Source organism: Trichomycterus rosablanca, chromosome 13 (assembly GCF_030014385.1).
Source record: "Trichomycterus rosablanca isolate fTriRos1 chromosome 13, fTriRos1.hap1, whole genome shotgun sequence".
Taxonomy (NCBI): Eukaryota; Metazoa; Chordata; class Actinopteri; order Siluriformes; family Trichomycteridae; genus Trichomycterus; species Trichomycterus rosablanca.
In genome coordinates, this window is record NC_086000.1 from 58556 (window position 1) to 81236 (window position 22681).

A 22681-nucleotide genomic window follows, 5' to 3' on the forward strand; every position below is an offset into this window, starting at 1 on the left:
TTCAGTTTTAATCACACAAATACTTAGAGGTGCTCACACTGCCTGTAAAACTATAATATTATTTAATATTCACATAATTACAATGTAAATGTTATATATACAATATAAATCTGATTATATAAAGTTTGTTCTAATAAACAGACACACCGTCCAATATCGACATCATAAACTGTGATATAATGATGGAAAATAAATGACCATTTTCATTCAGTTCTATTTATTTTGTATTTACATTCATAAATATTTGGACACCATGAGTAACATAATCAGGACTGTACAGTGTAACATTTAACACCCCCCCCCCCAACACACACACACACACACACACACACACACACAAAACTGTGGGCGGAGCTTTAAGAGATTGTACATGGGATAAGTAATACTGCACAACTTTGTGTGTGTGTGTGTGTGTGTACAGTTGATGGACAAAATATTAGAAACATGTAACATTAAAGCACTAATAGAGATTTAGGTCAGTGTTTACATCCAGATGAGCTTTCCACAATGTTTAGTTTGTGTTGAGACTGGGTCATGGTGAACTGGTGTTCAATCATTTCTGTGGGTATTTTTGGGGCAGAGCTAGCCTATCCAAAACTCTGTTAGTTGCCTTGTATTGTGTGAAGTGTTGATTCAGAGAGTTTTTTTTATCTGATACATGCTGTTTATAATCTGATCAGTACAGCTGGATTTAGTTTATTGTGTCCATCATCTGTGTGTATAGTGTGTGTGTGAGTTATGATGGAGAAAGGCATGATGGGTAGTTTTTATGTGTGTAAGAGTTTTAAAGGGCACGGGGCAGGATGGTGAAAGGCATGATGGGATTGCTGGCCTCCAGCTGCAGGGCGGTGAGGAAGCACTCAGAGGCGGCGGTGATGTTCCCCTGAGCCTGCAGCACCTCGGCCAGGCTCTTCCACCCCGAATGAGAGGAGGAACACAGCTGCACCGCCTCACACAGGACCTTCTCTGCTAACGAGAACCTCTGTAGCTGGTACAGAATTACACCCTGTACCCCCAAAACACCCCCACAGAGAGAGAGAGAGAGATCAGAACCAATACATGTATCACTAGGTCTGCATTACCATACAATTTTAAGATTAGATTAATGCAATTACATACAAAAGCTTAAGGTCGTTTAGCAAGCATGTGGACCATATTTTATGGCATGTGCAAAAGTTTGGACACCCTTTCAGTTGTAAAGTCTCAGAACCCGTTAGTCTTAACTGACAGAATCATCAGTAAAATCAGATAGAACGGTTCATGTGCTGTCCAGCAAGGCAAATGATAAAACCTCCATCTGACACCAAAGGAACTCTGGGGTGCTGGTGCATCGTTCTACTGTGCAGCACTGCTGTGGTTGCTATGGAATCTCTAAGGGGTTGAATTACTATTTTATACAAACTCAATTATTTATAACTTAATTATTAAATAACTAATTATACATTAATATGTGCAGAAAAATGTTTCTTTTAAATAGTAGTTTGTTGCAGAAGTGTTTTTAAATCATTAAAAAAATATATTTAGCCAGGGGTGCACAAACTTTTACAAAAAAGTGTAACTGACTGATCTATCAGCAGTGCATCAGTCTCACCAGTCGCTGCATGCTGCGGATGTGGGCGGGGCTTATAGCCAGCGCTTCCTCGTAGCAGCGTTTAGCCTCCTCCATGTTCCCTCTGAGTTCAGCTACCTGCCCCTTCATGAACAGAACATTATGGGATGTAGGGAAGAGACTCGCCGCCTCCTGGGTGCATGCCATCGCCTCAGCTGGTTTCAGCATCCCGATATACACCTCCGCTATATATACACACACATTATACATTGCTGTTATATACACACACCTCCACTATATACTGGTGCTGGTCATAAAATTAGAATATCATGAAAAAGTTGATTTATTTCAGTAATTCCATTCAAAAAGTGAAACTTGTATATTATATTCATTCATTACACACAGACTGATATATTTCAAATGTTTATTTCTTTTAATGTTGATGATTATAACTGACAACTAATGAAAACCCCAAATTCAGTATCTCAGAAAATTAGAATATTGTGACAAGGTACAATATTGAAGACACCTGGTGCCACACGCTAATCAGCTAATTAACTCAAAACACCTGCAAAGGCCTTTAAATGGTCTCTCAGTCTAGTTCTGTAGGCTACACAATCATGGGGAAGACTGCTGACTTGACAGTTGTCCAAAAGACGACCATCGACACCTTGCACAAGGAGGGCAAGACACAAAAGGTCATTGCTAAAGAGGCTGGCTGTTCACAGAGCTCTGTGTCCAAGCACATTAATAGAGAGGCGAAGGGAAAGAAAAGATGTGGTAGAAAAAAGTGTACAAGCAATAGGGATAACCGCACCCTGGAGAGGATTGTGAAACAAAACCCATTCAAAAATGTGGGGGAGATTCACAAAGAGTGGACTGCAGCTGGAGTCAGTGCTTCAAGAACCACCACGCACAGACGTATGCAAGACATGGGTTTCAGCTGTTGCATTCCTTGTGCCAAGCCACTCTTGAACAAGAGACAGCGTCAGAAGCGTCTCGCCTGGGCTAAAGACAAAAAGGACTGCTGAGTGGTCCAAAGTTATGTTCTCTGATGAAAGTACATTTTGCATTACCTTTGGAAATCAAGGTCCCAGAGTCTGGAGGAAGAGAGGAGAGGCACAGAATCCACATTGCTTGAGGTCCAGTGTAAAGTTTCCACAGTCAGTGATGGTTTGGAGTGCCATGTCATCTGCTGGTGTTGGTCCACTGTGTTTTCTGAGGTCCAAGTTCAACGCAGCCGTCTACCAGGAAGTTTTAGAGCACTTCATGCTTCCTGCTGCTGACCAACTTTATGGAGATGCAGATTTCATTTTCCAACAGGACTTGGCACCTGCACACAGTGCCAAAGCTACCAGTACCTGGTTTAAGGACCATGGTATCCCTGTTCTTAACTGGCCAGAAAACTCGCCTGACCTTAACCACATAGAAAATCTATGGTGTATTGTGAAGAGGAAGATGCGATACGCCAGACCCAACAATTCAGAAGAGCTGAAGGCCACTATCAGAGCAACCTGGGCTCTCATAACACCTGAGCAGTGCCACAGACTGATGGACTCCATGCCACGCCGCATTGCTGCAGTAATCCAGGCAAAAGGAGCAGCAACTAAGTATTGAGTTCTGTACATGCTCATACTTTTCATCTTCATACTTTTCAGTTGGCCAACATTTCTAAAAATCCTTTTTTTGAATTGGTCTGAAGTAATATTCTAATTTTCTGAGATACTGAATTTGGGGTTTTCATTAGTTGTCAGTTATAATCATCAACATTAAAAGAAATAAACATTTGAAATATATCAGTCTGTGTGTAATGAATGAATTTAATATACAAGTTTCACTTTTTGAATGGAATTACTGAAATAAATCAACTTTTTCATGATATTCTAATTTTATGACCAGCACCTGTATATGCACACATTATACTGTACATCGCTGTTATATACACACACACACCTCTGCTATATATACAGTGTATCACAAAAGTGAGTACACCCCACAGTGAACATGTCCAAATTGTGCCCAAAGTGTCAATATTTTGTGTGACCACCATTATTATCCAGCACTGCCTTAACCCTCCTGGGCATGGAATTCACCAGAGCTGCACAGGTTGCTACTGGAATCCTCTTCCACTCCTCCATGATGACATCACGGAGCTGGTGGATGTTAGACACCTTGAACTCCTCCACCTTCCACTTGAGGATGCGCCACAGGTGCTCAATTGGGTTTAGTCCATCACCTTTACCTTCAGCTTCCTCAGCAAGGCAGTTGTCATCTTGGAGGTTGTGTTTGGGGTCGTTATCCTGTTGGAAAACTGCCATGAGGCCCAGTTTTCGAAGGGAGGGGATCATGCTCTGTTTCAGAATGTCACAGTACATGTTGGAATTCATGTTTCCCTCAATGAACTGCAGCTCCCCAGTGCCAGCAACACTCATGCAGCCCAAGACCATGATGCTACCACCACCATGCTTGACTGTAGGCAAGATACAGTTGTCTTGGTACTTCTCACCAGGGCGCCGCCACACATGCTGGACACCATCTGAGCCAAACGAGTTTATCTTGGTCTCGTCAGACCACAGGGCATTCCAGTAATCCATGTTCTTGGATTGCTTGTCTTCAGCAAACTGTTTGCTGGCTTTCTTGTGCGTCAACTTCCTTCTGGGATGACGACCATGCAGACCGAGTTGATGCAGTGTGCGGCGTATGGTCTGAGCACTGACAGACTGACCTCCCACGTCTTCAACCTCTGCAGCAATGCTGGCAGCACTCATGTGTCTATTTTTTAAAGCCAACTTCTGGATATGACGCCGAACACGTGGACTCGACTTCTTTGGTCGACCCTGGCGAAGCCTGTTCCGAGTGGAACCTGTCCTGGAAAACCGCTGTATGACCTTGGCCACCATGCTGTAGCTCAGTTTCAGGGTGTTAGCAATCTTCTTATAGCCCAGGCCATCTTTGTGGAGAGCAACAATTCTATTTCTCACATCCTCAGAGAGTTCTTTGCCATGAGGTGCCATGTTGAATATCCAGTGGCCAGTAAGAGAGAATTGTACCCAAAACACCAAATTTAACAGCCCTGCTCCATTTACACCTGGGACCTTGACACATGACACCAGGGAGGGACAACGACACATTTGGGCACAATTTGGACATGTTCACTGTGGGGTGTACTCACTTATGTTGCAGCTATTTAGACATTAATGGCTGTGTGTTGAGTTATTTTCAGAAGACAGTAAATCTACACTGCTATACAAGCTGTACACTGACTACTCTAAGTTCTATCCAAGTTTCATGTCTATAGTGTTGTCCCATGAAAAGATATAATGAAATATTTGCAGAAATGTGAGGGGTGTACTTACTTTTGTGATACACTGTACACACATTATACATCACTGTTATATACACACACCTCCGCTATATATATGCACGTTATACATCGCGGTTATACACACACTTCCACTATATACACACACATTATACATCGCTGTTATATACACGCACCTCCGCTATATATGCACACATTATACATGTTATATACACACACCTCCACTATATATACACACATTATACATGTTATATACACACACCTCCACTATATACACACATTATACATCGCTGTTATATTCACACACACCTCCACTATATATACACACATTATACATGTTATATACACACACCTCCACTATATATACACACATTATACATCGCGGTTATACACACACTTCCACTATATACACACACATTATACATCGCTGTTATATACACGCACCTCCGCTATATATGCACACATTATACATGTTATATACACACACCTCCACTATATATACACACATTATACATGTTATATACACACACCTCCACTATATACACACATTATACATCACTGTTATATTCACACACACCTCCACTATATATACACACATTATACATGTTATATACACACACCTCCACTATATATACACACATTATACATGTTATATACACACACCTCCACTATATACACACATTATACATCGCTGTTATATACACATACACCTCCACTATATATACACACATTATACATGTTATATACACACACCTCCACTATATATACACACATTATACATGTTATATACACACACCTCCACTATATACACACATTATACATCGCTGTTATATTCACACACACCTCCACTATATATACACACATTATACATGTTATATACACACACCTCCACTATATACACACATTATACAATCGCTGTTATATTCACACACACCTCCACTATATATACACACATTATACATGTTATATACACACACCTCCACTATATATACACACATTATACAGGTACATGTTATATACACACACCTCCACTATATATATATATATATATATAAACACACACAATACATCGCTGTTATATACACACACACACCTCCGCTATATATGCACACGTTATACATCGCTGTTATATACACACACCTCCACTATATATATATATATATATATATATATATATATATATATATATATATATATATATATATATATATAAACACACACAATACATCGCTGTTATATACACACACACACCTCCGCTATATATGCACACGTTATACATCGCTGTTATATACACACACCTCCACTATATATATATATATACAGTGTATCACAGAAGTGAGTACACCCCTCACATTTCTGCAGATATTTAAGTATATCTTTTCATGGGACAACACTGACAAAATGACACTTTGACACAATGAAAAGTAGTCTGTGTGCAGCTTATATAACAGTGTAAATTTATTCTTCCCTCAAAATAACTCAATATACAGCCATTAATGTCTAAACCACTGGTAACAAAAGTGAGTACACCCCTTATTGAAAGTTCCTGAAGTGTCAATATTTTGTGTGGCCACCATTATTTCCCAGAACTGCCTTAACTCTCCTGGGCATGGAGTTTACCAGAGCTTCACAGGTTGCCACTGGAATGCTTTTCCACTCCTCCATGACGACATCACGGAGCTGGCGGATATTCGAGACTTTGTGCTCCTCCACCTTCCGCTTGAGGATGCCCCAAAGATGTTCTATTGGGTTTAGGTCTGGAGACATGCTTGGCCAGTCCATCACCTTTACCCTCAGCCTCTTCAATAAAGCAGTGGTCGTCTTAGAGGTGTGTTTGGGGTCATTATCATGCTGGAACACTGCCCTGCGACCCAGTTTCCGGAGGGAGGGGATCATGCTCTGCTTCAGTATTTCACAGTACATATTGGAGTTCATGTGTCCCTCAATGAAATGTAACTCCCCAACACCTGCTGCACTTATGCAGCCCCAGACCATGGCATTCCCACCACCATGCTTGACTGTAGGCATGACACACTTATCTTTGTACTCCTCACCTGATTGCCGCCACACATGCTTGAGACCATCTGAACCAAACAAATTAATCTTGGTCTCATCAGACCATAGGACATGGTTCCAGTAATCCATGTCCTTTGTTGACATGTCTTCAGCAAACTGTTTGCGGGCTTTCTTGTGTAGAGACTTCAGAAGAGGCTTCCTTCTGGGGTGACAGCCATGCAGACCAATTTGATGTAGTGTGCGGCGTATGGTCTGAGCACTGACAGGCTGACCCCCCACCTTTTCAATCTCTGCAGCAATGCTGACAGCACTCCTGCGCCTATCTTTCAAAGACAGCAGTTGGATGTGACGCTGAGCATGTGCACTCAGCTTCTTTGGACAACCAACGCAAGGTCTGTTCTGAGTGGATCCTGCTCTTTTAAAACGCTGGATGATCTTGGCCACTGTGCTGCAGCTCAGTTTCAGGGTGTTGGCAATCTTCTTGTAGTCTTGGCCATCTTCATGTAGCGCAACAATTCGTCTTTTAAGATCCTCAGAGAGTTATTTGCAATGAGGTGCCATGTTGGAACTTTCAGTGACCAGTATGAGAGTGTGAGAGCTGTACTACTAAATTGAACACACCTGCTCCCTATGCACACCTGAGACCTAGTAACACTAACAAATCACATGACATTTTGGAGGGAAAATGACAAGCAGTGCTCAATTTGGACATTTAGGGGTGTAGTCTCTTAGGGGTGTACTCACTTTTGTTGCCGGTGGTTTAGACATTAATGGCTGTATATTGAGTTATTTTGAGGGAAGAATAAATTTACACTGTTATATAAGCTGCACACAGACTACTTTTCATTGTGTCAAAGTGTCATTTTGTCAGTGTTGTCCCATGAAAAGATATACTTAAATATCTGCAGAAATGTGAGGGGTGTACTCACTTTTGTGATACACTGTATATATATATATATATATATATATATATATAAACACACACAATACATCGCTGTTATATACACACACACACCTCCGCTATATATGCACACGTTATACATCGCTGTTATATACACACACTTCCACTATATATACACACACATTATACATCGCTGTTATATACACACACTTCCACTATATATACACACACATTATACATCGCTGTTATATACACGCACCTCTGCCCACAGTGCTGTACACACACTGTTTTGGTGGCACAAAGTGGACCAATACAGTTTAATGTGGGTTATTTGAATGTTAAAGCTGATTGCTGTATTTAAACATAAATGTGTACCTGCATGAAGCCAGATCTGAGCGAGGGTCATCCAGGGGTGCAGGGGTCCATGTTTGGGGGTGCTGCTCTGTAAGGATGAGGCTTCAGACAGAGCCTGTTCCACCCGTGATGCTGCTATTGATGGAGCATGTACTGAACCTAACACACACACACACACACACACACACACACAGTGTTTAACACCTCATCTGATAAACACAGTAATGATCTGATGAGTTTATTACAAATGCAGAGTTTAAATATTAGTACAATCTTATAATGTGAGTCAGTGAGTTTGATGTGACGGCGTCTTCCTGATGGATTAAATCTGAACATCATAATCAGATTAGTTCACATCATCAGCAGTCACACCAAATTATATTGGGACAGGAGGTAAAATATCCAACAGTTATTACCCCCATTCGACCATCCCTTCCCAACTGTGTTTGTTAAGGACCTTGGTCAGGCACGAGAGCTGAGATTCAGTGGTGGTGGACTAGTGTACTTGACTGCTACACCACTAATGTTTATTTCTGGAGAACACACAGTATCAAACTCACAAAGTAACAGAACTGAAGGACGAGTAAAGACCAAAGGGAAAGTCATGATGTACAGAGGAGGATTATGGGTAAGCATGGCATGCAGAAGCTCGGTGCACTACGAGTAAACACTGATGGAAGCATTTTGATTACAAAAAAATCAGATCAGATTATTAGATGAAATTATACAAATCACATTTATTTTATTAAGATTTGGATCAATAAATAATTCTGTAACACCGACAGCTGCACATAAAATTCACCAGACAAACCCAGCAAAACTAAAATATTTTAAACTTCAACCAAGAAATCTGCAGTCCAGCATCCGTTTCCATAGTTACACTTAAAGTTAGAACTGCAAGTACACACACACACACACACAGAAGCATGCAGGATGTTACTGGTATATGTAGGGAGGTGGCGAGGAAAGTGATCACAGAAAACATGGGTGATGGGATTGACAGGATCAGTCCTGGGTGAAGGAGAAGTGGGAGGATTGAGGGATGAAAGAGGAAACAGTGGAGAAGATGGAGAAGATGGAGAATCTGACATCATCAGAGAAGAGGACGAGCCAAAAGCTAGAAATCAAGACCATAAGAAATATAGAAACATAAATGCCCATCAAAATACCCTCTTATAAAAACAACAGATAAGACGGCACTGAAGAACATCTATAATGGACGTGCACATAAAAACTATACAGACAAAAGTATGTGACATTAAAAATATAACACATTAATATAAATGTTGCAGTTCTGTACAGTGTTAAGCTGGATATCAAGTCGTAAATCTTTACTTTGTATTAACATTGTACAGTACATGTGTGAATATGTGTATAAAGTATTTTATTTAAACTGATGTGGATATTTTAGCTCCTGTCCCAAAAGATTTAGTGTGACTCTACTGATAATGTGATGTGAACTAATCTGATCATGATGTTCAGATTTAATCCATCAGTGAGACGCCGTCACATCAAACTCACTGACTCACATTCTAATGAGATGTTATAAACCATCAGTCATTACCATTTACTATTGTGTATAGTGCATACAGTGTATGTGTGTGTGTGTGTGTGTGTATGTGTGTACGTATATGTGTGTGTTGTACCTGTCTCTGGATCACTGAAATCTGGTAGATTGACAGTGTTTAACTGTCTACGATCAGCCACGGCTCTATCCAACAGACTGCTGCCACGCCCAGAATCACTACAGACACAAGCATACACACAAATCCCCAATACACACACACACACACACACACGCACACACTCTTTTAAATAACAGTGTGTCAGTGCACTGCTAAGTTCATGTGATTCAGGTCTGAGCAGCTCCAGAGTCCACAGGGAGGAGCGTTACTGTCTAATAATGATAACCCTGATAAACTATTATTTTATATAAATAACGACTGTCTATATTATATTAAAGTAGTAAAATAAGGCTAAAATGTTCTTATAATTAATGTGTGTGTGTGTGTGTGTGCGTGCGTATGTGCGTGTGTGTGATCAGACCTGGGGTTGGTGAGGTTATAGCAGGACTTCCAGATCTGCAGCATGTGTTTACAGGTGAGCAGAGCTTCTTCAGGACCCCGACACAACGTCTCCAACTTCACTTTAGTGAAGAGTAACCTATACACACACACACACACACACACACACACACACACACACACACACACACACGTTTACACAATGTGAACAAACACATCAAGTGTGTATTCAGCACAACCTCAGATAATGTAAATAAAAGCTGCTCCAGGGTATAATGACCACACACACACACACACGCACACTCTAAAACTAACACCATAAACACTCAAGCACCAGTAACCAAACTGAAAGTGTATCAGACATCATGAAAAATGCCCAGACTGAGTAAAAACAAGAATCTTATTGAAGCCAAATCTTTATATTTCTCTTCTTTAATAGAGAATAATAGAAATAATCCAAGATTCATTATTAACAGACTTCAGTAGGGTCTTGGACTATTGATCTGTAGATTGTTTTGGGACAAGGAAACTACAGGGGTTGGACAAAATAACTGAAACACCTGGTTTTAGACCACAATAATTTATTAGTATGGTGTAGGGCCTCCTTTTGCGGCCAATACAGCGTCAATTGGTCTTGGAAATGACATATACAAGTCCTGCACAGTGGTCAGAGGGATTTTAAGCCATTCTTCTTGCAGGATAGTGGCCAGGTCACTACGTGATGCTGGTGGAGGAAAACGTTTCCTGACTCGCTTCTCCAAAACACCCCAAAGTGGCTCAATAATATTTAGATCTGGTGACTGTGCAGGCCATGGGAGATGTTCAACTTCACTTTCATGTTCATCAAACCAATCTTTCACCAGTCTTGCTGTGTGTATTGGTGCATTGTCATCCTGATACACGGCACCGCCATTGGATGCACATGGTCCTCCAGAATGGTTCGGTAGTCCTTGGCAGTGACGCGCCCATCTAGCACGAGTATTGGGCCGAGGGAATGCCATGATATGGCAGCCCAAACCATCACTGATCCACCCCCATGCTTCACTCTGGGCATGCAACAGTCTGGGTGGTACGCTTCTTTGGGGGCTTCTCCACACCGTAACTCTCCCGGATGTGGGGAAAACAGTAAAGGTGGACTCATCAGAGAACAATACATGTTTCACATTGTCCACAGCCCAAGATTTGCGCTCCTTGCACCATTGAAACCGACGTTTGGCATCGGCACGAGTGACCAAAGGTTTGGCTATAGCAGCCCGGCCGTGTATATCGACCCTGTGGAGCTCCTGACGGACAGTTCTGGTGGAAACAGGAGAGTCGAGGTGCACATTTAACTCTGCCGTGATTTGGGCAGCCGTGGTTTTATGTTTTTTGGATACGATCCGGGTCAGCACCCGAACATCCCTTTCAGACAGCTTCCTCTTGCGTCCACAGTTAATCCTGTTGGATGTGGTTTGTCCTTCTTGGTGGTATGCTGACATTACCCTGGATACCGTGGCTCTTGATACATCACAAAGACTTGCTGTCTTGGTCACAGATGCGCCAGCAAGACGTGCACCAACAATTTGTCCTCTTTTGAACTCTGGTATGTCACCCATAATGTTGTGTGCATTGCAATATTTTGAGCAAAACTGTGCTCTTACCCTGCTAATTGAACCTTCACACTCTGCTCTTACTGGTGCAATGTGCAATTAATGAAGATTGGCCACCAGACTGGTCCAATTTAGCCATGAAACCTCCCACACTAAAATGACAGGTGTTTCAGTTATTTTGTCCAACCCCTGTATAAGTGTGTGTTGAGATTATGTCCATTATAAAAGGTGCTGAGGAACTCTGTGTGTGTGTGTGTGTGTGTGTGTGTGTGTGTGTGTGTGTGTGTGTGTGTGTGTGTGGTTGATATGAAGACTCACATGAAGTTTTCAGGGTACTCGCTCAGGGCCATCTCAATGATGTTCAGGGCATCATGATAATGTTTCTGAGCTGACAGCAGCAGAGCGAGGAGGTGGAGAGAGTGAACATCATCACCCTGTAACTGCAGAGCCTGTCGTACGTACCCCAGGGCCTCAGGGATCTATAACACACACACACACACACACACACACACACACACACACACACACACACACACACAGTAAGTGAACCTGCTGTCACTTACCTTTTCTCCCTGAGCTGGGTGTTATTAGTAATTGTAGAGAAAAATCAGACCTCAATGTAACTAGTAATCAATGCTGAACTCCAGCTTACACACACACACACACACACACACACACACACACACACACACACACACACACTCATATAGAGGTGTGTTACCTGGCGAGACACAGCGAGCTGCAGAGCCAAGTAGAAAACAGCCAGGTGATCTGTGGGAGCCAGAGACTGAGCTCTGAGACACACACACACACACACACACACACACACACACACACACACACACACACACACACACATATATATATTAGAACACTGTGGGTGTGTCCCAGATCTCACATTAATGTCCATCTGATTGATCTGATTCTTCACTTATTGCAGTGTATCGTGTGATTAGCACCTCTGAAACGCTCCTAAAGCTTTCTTCTGGTAGTCCTCCTGTACCCCCCTCAGAGACGCTAAAAAACACACACACACACACACACACAACTTTACTTTGTTATTACATCTCACAGGAACCAGCTTGTGGAATCACAAAAATGTGAGAATGTTCTGAGAGCACAGGCGGTTCTAGTTACTATTAGTATTACATTTCTAATAAAGTGTGCGTGTGTATGTGTGTGTGTGTGTGTGTGTGTGTGTGTGTGTGCGCTCACCATCAGTAGCTTTAAGGCTGTAGACGAGACCGAGGGCGAGATAACCTTTCGCTCGAAACTCTGATGCTTTACCCTCCATATCAATAACCATCTTAGCAAAACTTTCCCCCTCCTCCAGCTACACACACACACACACACACACACACACACACACACACACACACACACACACACACAAATGTCAAAATATTTAATAAATAATATTTTATGTTTTGGTTATTATTAACTAAATTATGTCTTAATTATAGGTCTTTAAATTAAAAGTAGCTTGATGAACTGAAAAAAAGAAACATGAACATTTTGGGAAGAGACCAAAGAGCTTCTCCTGCCCTGTAGGTGGTTCTGGTTCTTCTTCTGTTTCTGGGTGCTCGAGTGTTTCTTCATTACAAATACGAGGACTAGTTCATTTAAGGACTCTTAATTCCTCATTAATGATAGAGTTTTGACTACAGATGCTGACTTCTCTGTGCCCACATAAATAGGTACATGAAATAGTGGTCACTTTCTAAGGTCTTTTAAACCTGAACTGTTACCTGATGTAAACCAAGAACCACTAAAACACTCCAGATGTTTGGTGAATGAGCAGCTGCCGGATCAGGTTTTACTGTTCAGAGTAACGAAGCTGTACAAAAGATGCTGCTAGCGGGGATGGGGTGAACTGGGACTCACCCAGTGCAGGTTTCCAATACAGAGCTTTACAGCCAGCAGTGGAATGGTGGGATCATCTGGTTTCAACCTCATACACTCCTTCAGCACCTTCACTGCCCGAGCTGACTACACACACACACACACACACACACACACACACACACACACACAGAGCTGTATTAAGATCAGTTGTATTAGACACTGCGGTTTGAATCACAGCCTGAAACAGACTCACCTTTCCTGCAGCCATCAGTGAGAGCGCTAACTGGTACCACAGGTGAAACTCCTCAAACGCAAACTTCATAGCTCTCTCCAAACACTGACAACACACACACACACACACACACACACACACACACACACACACACACACACACACACACACACACACAGTTACATTTTAGCAAAGAAATAAGGCCTAAAAAACCTGTTAATACGCTGTCATAACAAAGACAAAACCAGCAGGACCAGTCTGACCTCAGAGAGCATCTCATACTGGCCTCGTCGTCCCAGAGCGATGGTGAGCAGATCGTACACCACAGACGCACTCTGCAGACTCAACACCCGATCAGCATTGTGTTCAGGAATACGACTCAATACTGCATCTCTGTTAGCCTGCACACACACACACACACACACACACAGTGTAACAGGTTATAATTGAAGAGAATGAACACATCACAGATTCTTCTTTTTACTGTGTTTTACTGAAGATTTTCAGATATGTGATTTATACTCTACACTATTCTACATAAACACAAATCCTCAGTCAGACTCACCATGGACTCAGTGATCAGTAGAAGCAGCAGAGCTTCCTCTGTGTTCTCCTGAGGACAGAACAAACTGTACACACAAGAAGATTATTATTATTAATTACTATTAGAATGATTAAGAATATGATTATTATTGTTATTATTATTAAGATTGTTGTCGTTATTGAAAGAGCAGAACAATTATTTCTGTGTGTGTGTGTGTGTGTGTGTGTGTGTGTGTGTGTGTGTGTGTGAGTGTAATGTGTGTGTGTGTGTGTATACTTGTCTCCAGTGTAGACCCGTGCCCGACGGGGCAGGGAGTACTCCTGGTACGTGGGTGGGCACTGAGGCTCGTCGAGTGGGGACTGTGCAGGCGGATCCTCCAGTGGACTCCAGTAACTCTGCTCACACATTCCTCTGAGCAAGATCTCCGCTAGCTGACGTGCTATTGTCTACGGACACACATACACAAACACACACACGGACACATTTAAAAGGATCTGATCCAGCCAGTGTAAACACAGCTGGAATCTCTAAAACGTAATAAATTCTAAGTTCAGGGGAGTCACACCAGATATTTTGGGAGGTAAAATATCCACACGTGCAGAGTCTGATACAGTTAGTGGATGACTATGATCTGATGGAGGGGTGCAGAATTCAGCAGAACACCTGTGTTGTGGGAACCACTGGTGTATGAGCGCTGGTAAGAGCTGGTTAACACCTGCTTACTCTACATGGAGCTGATGTGTAATATCTACACTCTCAGCTCAGCTCAACATCAACCATTAGCTTCAGAAAATACATTTAAATAAATTAACATTAATGACATCATCAATCCAGCAATTATTCAACAGTATTTAATGACATATTAAACAATTAATAAATAAATCGATTCATCTGTAATAATGAAACCAACCATCCGCAGGTTCTGTGTGGTCCTGGTCTCAACAGCACGGAGAATCTCTCTGAAACGTCCAACACCTCTGGTCAGATTACTGCAACACACACACACACACACACACACACACACACACAGAGTTATACAGTGGATATTTATTCCCTTGACTTTTTGAGAAGGTTTCTTACCTTAGATGTTCCTGAATTTTGTCACTCACAAGTCTAGGGTTAGTGTGTGTGTGTGTGTGTGTGTAGATCAGCAGCAACACTCACGCGTTTTTAAAGTGGATCACATGAGCACGCTGCAGTCCGGTTTCCAGGAAGTAGCCGAGTTCTTGTTCCTGTGAGACAGGGCCCGGTTTTGGACTGCGGTTCTGGATCCCAGCGCTGAGAGCCTGTGTGTAAACACCACCGTCATTAAACTGATCCAGCTTACTGAGAAACACAGAACCTAGAAACAGAACCCGGTTCTGTAGAAGAAAAGCAGAAGAACCTTCTCAGCTTCCTGCAGGTAGAGCAGAGCGATGTCTCCTGATTTCTCATAGCAGGTGATGATCTCCTGATCTCTCTCAGCGCTGGAGGATGAGGGTGCAGATACTTTCTCCAAACACAGACCTGCAGGAACACCAGACCTAAACATTACAAGGATCTAATTCTAGACTTGATCTGATAATTAGTAAATGTTCACTCACCCTTGGTGGCGTAGGCCTCAGCGATCATGGCCAGGCGGTAGATTGGAGCGCTGCCCAGCTGCAGGTCGTCCAAATTCACTTTGCTCAAGTGACTAAGAGCTTCATTATAGTCACCTTCAACATAACACAACTTTCCCATCAGCACATTCACCTCCTGCTGCAGCTCCACCTGAGAGAGGAAGAGCTACGGGTCACGTCCCAAATTACACTGGATGGGTCATGTCTTAAATTACTGACACCATGTTTCAACACACAATGGTACAGGTCATGACTCAAATTATACTATAGACACGACAACACAGGTCACCCTGTAAGGTGAGTGTAGTGTTTAGTGTAGATAAGTAGATGAATTGGAACTCACCCGGAGATTTCCTCGCTGTAAGGCGTTAGTAAAGTGAGTACGAGCTTCAATCAGTGGAGCACGAGCTGTTCGAGGGCTGCAGTTCTGTTTCAGTGGGTTCTCCTTCAGGAACTGCTGCAGCTTCATCTCACCCAGCAACAGCTCTCCCATATCATCTACACACACACACATACAGAAACACACACACACACACAGAGAGACACACACACATTTAAATGTAGTCGAACCCTACTGCACTCGTCCTCCCTGCATGCACCACACTCACGCTGGTCAAGGAGAACCGCAGACTAGAACTTGCTCCAGCCAACATGTATAAAGCCACTGAACACTAATCCATCAGAGGTCATCACTCACTCCACTGGTCATCAGCCAATCCACTTTCTGCATGTCTTTGAGATGTGTGAGGAAACTAAAGTACCTGGAGTAAATACTGAATCGTGTGTGTATTGTTTATAAAGATCATGCCATCAAACTGAACTGAATGAGTGAAACCATCACTTACACACTAACATTATTATCCTGTTAGTGGAAGAGCTGCAGACCTTCTCATTCATCCTGAACCCACTCTCTTACTCACAATAAACCTCAATTACAATGGTTTGTTTAGGTTAATGCAGATGAATTTAGAAATAAATATGAAGCTTTTTAGCATTTTAAACTCTTTAATTTGTTATTTGAATAATTAGAAATAAACTGTAGGTGGATGTTTTGAAGTTGTGATGAAATGCAGGAAGTTTTCTCAAATCTGTTAAAACTCACTAATTACAGAATTGTAAATATGAACATATTGTAAATAGCTCATTTAAACCCAATAATAAACTTTAATATTCATAAAGTAATAAATATTAATAATCATTAGAATAATAAATCAACGTAAATAAGGAAGAAGGCATCAGTGCTAACAGCTGTTTATCAGGAGAAAAATCACACACACACACACACACATTGATAAATAATTATTCATTCTAAATAAATCTTTAATCATTATTATAAACTCTGTACAAATGATATTTAGAAATGGATATAAATATTTACTGGTACAGAATTTAGCATTAGCAGGGATGCTAATAGTACTCACCAGTACTGAGGGGCTTAGCATTGATTTGGCGGACAAGTTCAGGTATTTTCTCCCACTGTCCCTCAGATCGAACCCGCTCGATTTCCGTTTCTAACCGAGATCCTGATTTCCGCGCTGTCATTATTAATTATTATTGATTAATTCTTTATTTCATTGGCTTTATATCGTTCTGACAGGAACTGCAGCTCCACTGCAGACAGAACTGATTCACTTTAAGAGTCGACTCTAAATTCACATGTTGGCCTGCAGGAATCGATTCTAAATCTTCACAGTTGATTTCAAACTGTGAAACTAATTTCATTTGACACGCGCTGTTAGAGTTTGGCATGTTTTTCAGTTTTGACTTGAGTTTTTTTCTGGATAAATATGTTCATTTAATACATTTGAAATAAATTTTCTTCAACGCCGGAATTACATTGCAAATATGATTCACTTTAAATCAAATCGGAGTCGACTCCTTGATTTCAATGTTTTTCCCTGCCGCACCGGTGGGTGGCACTAATGAGCTGATCACAGCATGACGGGAATCAGTAACGTTCTAAATCGCATCCTAATTCCTACACCACACACACCGCAACAACTTTTTATATTACACATAACATTTTATAAGTCGTGTGTTTAAGATCTATTGTAGTGCATTATGGGATTATAATAGTGTGAAAGAAAATGTTCTGATATTTTTAGATGTGATTAATGAAACAGCGAAGCTCCCTAACTAGGGCACTACACAGTAATGCGGTTTGGGACTTAACGGGTCACGTGGTGTGAGCGGATGTAGCTGATATTGTTAGCAGTGCTGCATGAGGTGAAGCGGCTACACGCAGAATATTAGATTATTTGTTCAGGTGTGTAATAATTATATACTTTATATTTAAATATCACATTGATATATATATATATATAGATTATCACATTATTCACATTTCTTTACTATTATTATATTTGTTAATAATATTAAGATAAATTGTACAAGGTCATTATACACAGACTGAAGTAAATGTAAATAAATGTAGTAAATAATATTAAAATAATTATTGTAGTGATATAAAGTGTATATAGCTGTAATAGAGGTTACAATCATGCAGTTATAAATACTTTACATTTATTTTTGGGATTTTAAAGATTTTCTCATTAGAAGGACAGTAAAGAGATTGAGAGATTGAGCGGTGATGGTTTGAGCATGTGCAGAAGAGGGATGAGAGTTATATCAGGAAAAGGTGTGGAGGATGGAGGTTATTGGTGTGTTTGGGGTGAGACAGGAGGAGGTTCAGGACAAAATGGGTTAAATGGAGACGAATGGTTGGCTGTAGAGCTTCACATTGACATGAGTGTAAATACTGCTGCACAATAAGTTGCCGTGTGTGTACGTGTGTGTGTGTACGTGTGTGTGTGTACGTGTGTGTGTACGTGTGTGTGTGTGTGTGTGTGTGTGTACGTGTGGGTGTGGCAGAGGAATTAATTTAAAAAATCTTCACAGCATGATGCTACCACCACCATATTTTACACTGGGGGCGAAAGTATCTGACCAGTGCGTCTGCAGATTTACACCACACTTTCTCATATTTCTGTGTGTGTGTGTGTATAGGATGTTCCTGACTCAGACTTTGCTGCGGAAGGGAATCCCAGGTCGTCAGTGGATCGGGAAATGGCGACGGCCACGCCCAGTCACCTGGCAGATAAAGAGGAATGTTGTAAAGCGTCTAGAGCGCGAGGCAGAAAACGAGTACTGGCTGAGCCGACCATACATGAGCACTGAACAGGAGAAAGGCCACGCCCACGCCCGCCGTACACACACCTGGGAAAACCTCCGGCTCACACGCCAGACGGCCTTTCCCCCTCACAAATCCGTGATGGATCATCTGCAACACCTGAACATCACCCGTACCTGGAACTGAGCGTGTGTGTTGCATTAATAAAGTGTTCAGCGTTGATTCTGTGTTGGTTCTGGTCCTGCCATTGCTCAGGGGTCCAGAGTTTAGTGCTCTTTGATACTGACAGTGTATGTATGGTGGTGCTGCTGAAGCTCCAGTCTGTCATGTGTATGTTGAGACTGGGTAATAGAGGTGCTCTGTTCCACTTTACTGATGCTCCTGCAGTTCAGCACCCACTGTTAGGACTCTCGGGAACTCTGTTAGTTACTAATGTTGTTAATTGTAATTAATCTAATAAACTCGTCTGTACAGACTGTATTATTATTATTAGTTTTACACTATCTGTAACTTTTTGTTTAATTCTGTTTTATTTATGCAGCAGTCATGTGAATCGTGAGTTTTGTAAAAAAAAAAAATAAAAAAAAAGATTACTGGTGAAAGGTTTTTTTTTCTCTGAATTTAAAGATTATTTCTTAATGTTGATGTTCAGACTTCACTTTTAGAACCACATTCTTCTCTCTGGACCCATGAGCAGATTCTGGATCCTCTCAGATGGATTTTATGTTCTAAAGCTGCTGATGTTTCTGTAAATCGGTTCTTAAAAGCAACAAACTCCAGCCAGACATCATCAGTTTTATTAATACATCAATTTTAATTTCATTCTGCTAATAAATGGACAGTGATGGTTCATCAAATCACAAATCAGAACAAACATCAAATAATTAAAAGCAGAAATAAAAACTGAAGCCTGTTAATATTCAGCATAAACAAATCTTACTTTTAATCAGGAAATAAATTAGCGGCTATTTAAACGTTTTCCAGGAAAAAAATCATTTAGATTTTTATAAAGTGTAAAAAAATAATAAAAACTGAAGTTATATTGAAGCTCTTTAATAAGTTACAACATTTTCATCTCACTGAGCAGGTTAGAATGTAAATGTGTGAGATTATTGTGATCATTCAGACCACTCCACTAGATTACTTTCAGAATCCATTTGACCATAATCGATATCTTGTATTTCTTCTTGGCCGTAATCTTCGACAGGACCTTCAGAAGAAGGATCTTGAACCTCTTCAGTGGAATCCACCACATCATTTATAGGTTCCTGTACAGAGTCTTCATATTCAGACCTGAAAAACAACAAATAATCCCAAATAAACATCACAAAACTGTATAACATCAATCTCAACTACATCAACACTTTTAATCAACTAACAAGTTAATCAACCAGTTACAATAAATTTTATAATTGTCATTTATATATTATTTATATTACATTATAATATATAGTGTGTTACATTTAGTTTGGATTTAGTTTGGATTAATTAATTGTCTTGTGAAACGTAATTAAGCAGCAACACTAAAGCTCAGTTTAAAACATAAACTTTATTATTATTATTATTATTTTCTGCTGTTGCATTAACCTGAGGTTTTATTTAGGTCCCACTGCACTACAAAATGATTAATATATTAAATAATTCTGCTAACTGAACATTTACATGATTTAAAGGGACCTCAAATAGTGTTTATAGAAAGATAAAGTAAAATCAAATCATTTTATTGTATGAAATGTTTTTGTTGTTTAGGATAAATAATTAAATCAGATCTTCTGCATTAATGAACTTACTGAGGATCCATCACTGACAGAACAGGAAATGTAACCGGTGATTCTTCTTCTGCTCTCACCTGCATCACAACATTTACATTAACATCATTACTATTATTAATACAATATAATTAATAATATTATTATTTATTAATATTAACATGATTATTCTGATACACAGAGACAAACAGAAACTGTGGAAAAAAGAGCAGCAGTTGCTCAGTGTTACAAGACTACTGATCAGAAGGCGGTCAGTTCAAGTCCCACCTCCTCCTAGTTGCGGCTGTTGGGCCCTTAAGTAAGTCTCTTAGTCTCAGTCACTACTGTTAGTTACTGTAGATAAAATGACAGTGCTCTATAATGATAATAATTATTAATACTCACTGAAGGTTTTGAAGGTCTGAATCCTCTCAGATCTCCGTCACTGCTGATTTCAGATTTAATTTTCAGGCTTTACACCAGTTTATATAGTGAATCCTGTGGAGGGTGAAGTGTTCTCCTCCCTAAAACTGGTTAATACAATGAGTTACCATCACACACCTTTATACTATTAAACATACACACACACACCTTTTCTCTTCAGAATGTACCATGTACCTGGACTGGGTGGAACAGTTTTTAATCTCCACGCCTCTGAATCCAGGCGTTTTCCTCCTTTGTTTACCAGCTCCATGTTTAATGCATCCAGAAAAAAAACAAACACTAGAAAGTTTACACACCCTGAATCTTACCTCCTCACACACCAACCCCACTGTTCTGAAGTCCAGGGACACCACTGAATGTAAACACAGCAATAATTATAGTTTTAGTTTAAAAGTAACCTGCATTTTAATTTAGTCATTAAAACAAGCATTGATAAAAATTCAGTTAATGGCAGTCTACAGTAACTACAGCACCTCGGCCATTATGTTCCAATAACAGAACACGTTGTTGGGTGGTACTGCTTTTATATAATGAGCAGGTACACTGGAGCAGTTTGGTGAGATTACTGAGAGAGGCGAGGTTACACTTATAATTACATTTAATTTATTATTCATTTATTCAACACACATTTATGTTTTCGTACAAAAGAAATGTTGTTAGGTGGATAAACAAGTCAAAGGAAGTAACGGCATGCGAGAGAAACCAATCAGTTCATCAAATCATTTAATCTGAAGAAATACTGAGTGTGTGAGAGAAAAAAGGATTGGATAAAGAACATCATTGTACCGTATGTGTATATACTGGGTGCCCACGAGTCCAGATCCATGAGGGCGGCACAGTGGTGGAGTGAGTAGCGTGGTCACCTCACTGCAAGACAGGCCTCAGAACTACTGTAACAGTCATGCTAATAAAGCTCTTTGCATTGAATTGAATAATTGAATTGAACTGAGTAAATGTGGATGTTAATCAGTGATGAGCTGAATTAAAGGAAACGATCATGTCTCTCACACACAGCACATGCGCACAAGTAATCTTGGGGTTACCATCTGTTTGAGACTACATTACCCATGATGCAGTGCGGTATAACGGCCCGGTATCCATGACAGTGTAGTTGTTGAGCGGTGTATACAGAGCTAGCTTAGCGCTATGCCGACACAAATATTGTTTTTAATTCTCTATTTTTAAATGTTAATAAATGACTGGCGGAGATTGGTTTATAATGTAGTTTATTGTTAATAGATGTAAAATGCAGCAGATATGATCGAAACAGAGCTAGCGACGTGTTAGCTGATTTAGCCCGTTACCTGGCTGAAGGGCGCTCGCGCAGGTGCTATACTGGTAGCATTAGCATTGTTAGCAGTGAGCTGCAGTAGCGGTGTGTT

At 40.7% G+C, this 22681-nt stretch overlaps 2 protein-coding genes and 1 long non-coding RNA gene across 4 annotated transcripts; 1 reads left to right on the plus strand and 2 right to left on the minus strand.

Annotated features, from left to right (window-relative positions):
* Nucleotides 1-45: 45 nt before the first annotated feature.
* ttc7b (tetratricopeptide repeat domain 7B) lies at nt 46-17581 on the minus strand. 2 transcript variants are annotated; one of them, XM_063007458.1, is made up of 21 exons: nt 17399-17581; nt 16321-16475; nt 15960-16128; nt 15761-15882; nt 15541-15662; nt 15287-15365; nt 14653-14822; nt 14398-14461; nt 14096-14233; nt 13854-13937; nt 13640-13744; nt 12971-13088; nt 12715-12772; nt 12477-12549; nt 12074-12234; nt 10189-10305; nt 9789-9886; nt 9083-9259; nt 8164-8301; nt 1592-1794; nt 46-1006 (listed from the first exon to the last, which is right to left on the minus strand). In XM_063007458.1, exons 1-21 carry the CDS (start codon nt 17517-17519, stop codon nt 785-787), a joined length of 2694 nt encoding a protein of 897 aa, XP_062863528.1. In that variant the 5' UTR covers nt 17520-17581; the 3' UTR covers nt 46-784. The 2 variants fall into 2 exon arrangements, with proteins under 2 accessions (XP_062863528.1, XP_062863527.1); XM_063007457.1 differs by lacking the exon at nt 9083-9259 and having other exon boundaries at nt 17399-17578.
* A 590-nt stretch (nt 17582-18171) lies between these two features.
* On the plus strand, nt 18172-19709 carry mrpl57 (mitochondrial ribosomal protein L57). Its single transcript, XM_063007619.1, has 2 exons — nt 18172-18243; nt 18984-19709. Exon 2 carries the CDS (start codon nt 18985-18987, stop codon nt 19291-19293), a length of 309 nt encoding a protein of 102 aa, XP_062863689.1. The 5' UTR covers nt 18172-18243; nt 18984; the 3' UTR covers nt 19294-19709.
* A 379-nt stretch (nt 19710-20088) lies between these two features.
* Nucleotides 20089-22650, minus strand: LOC134325511 (uncharacterized). Its single transcript, XR_010014300.1, has 6 exons — nt 22604-22650; nt 22086-22166; nt 21608-21651; nt 21261-21385; nt 20898-20956; nt 20089-20400 (listed from the first exon to the last, which is right to left on the minus strand). It is a non-coding gene; the product is annotated as an uncharacterized LOC134325511 (long non-coding RNA).
* Between the last annotated feature and the right edge of the window lie 31 nt (nt 22651-22681).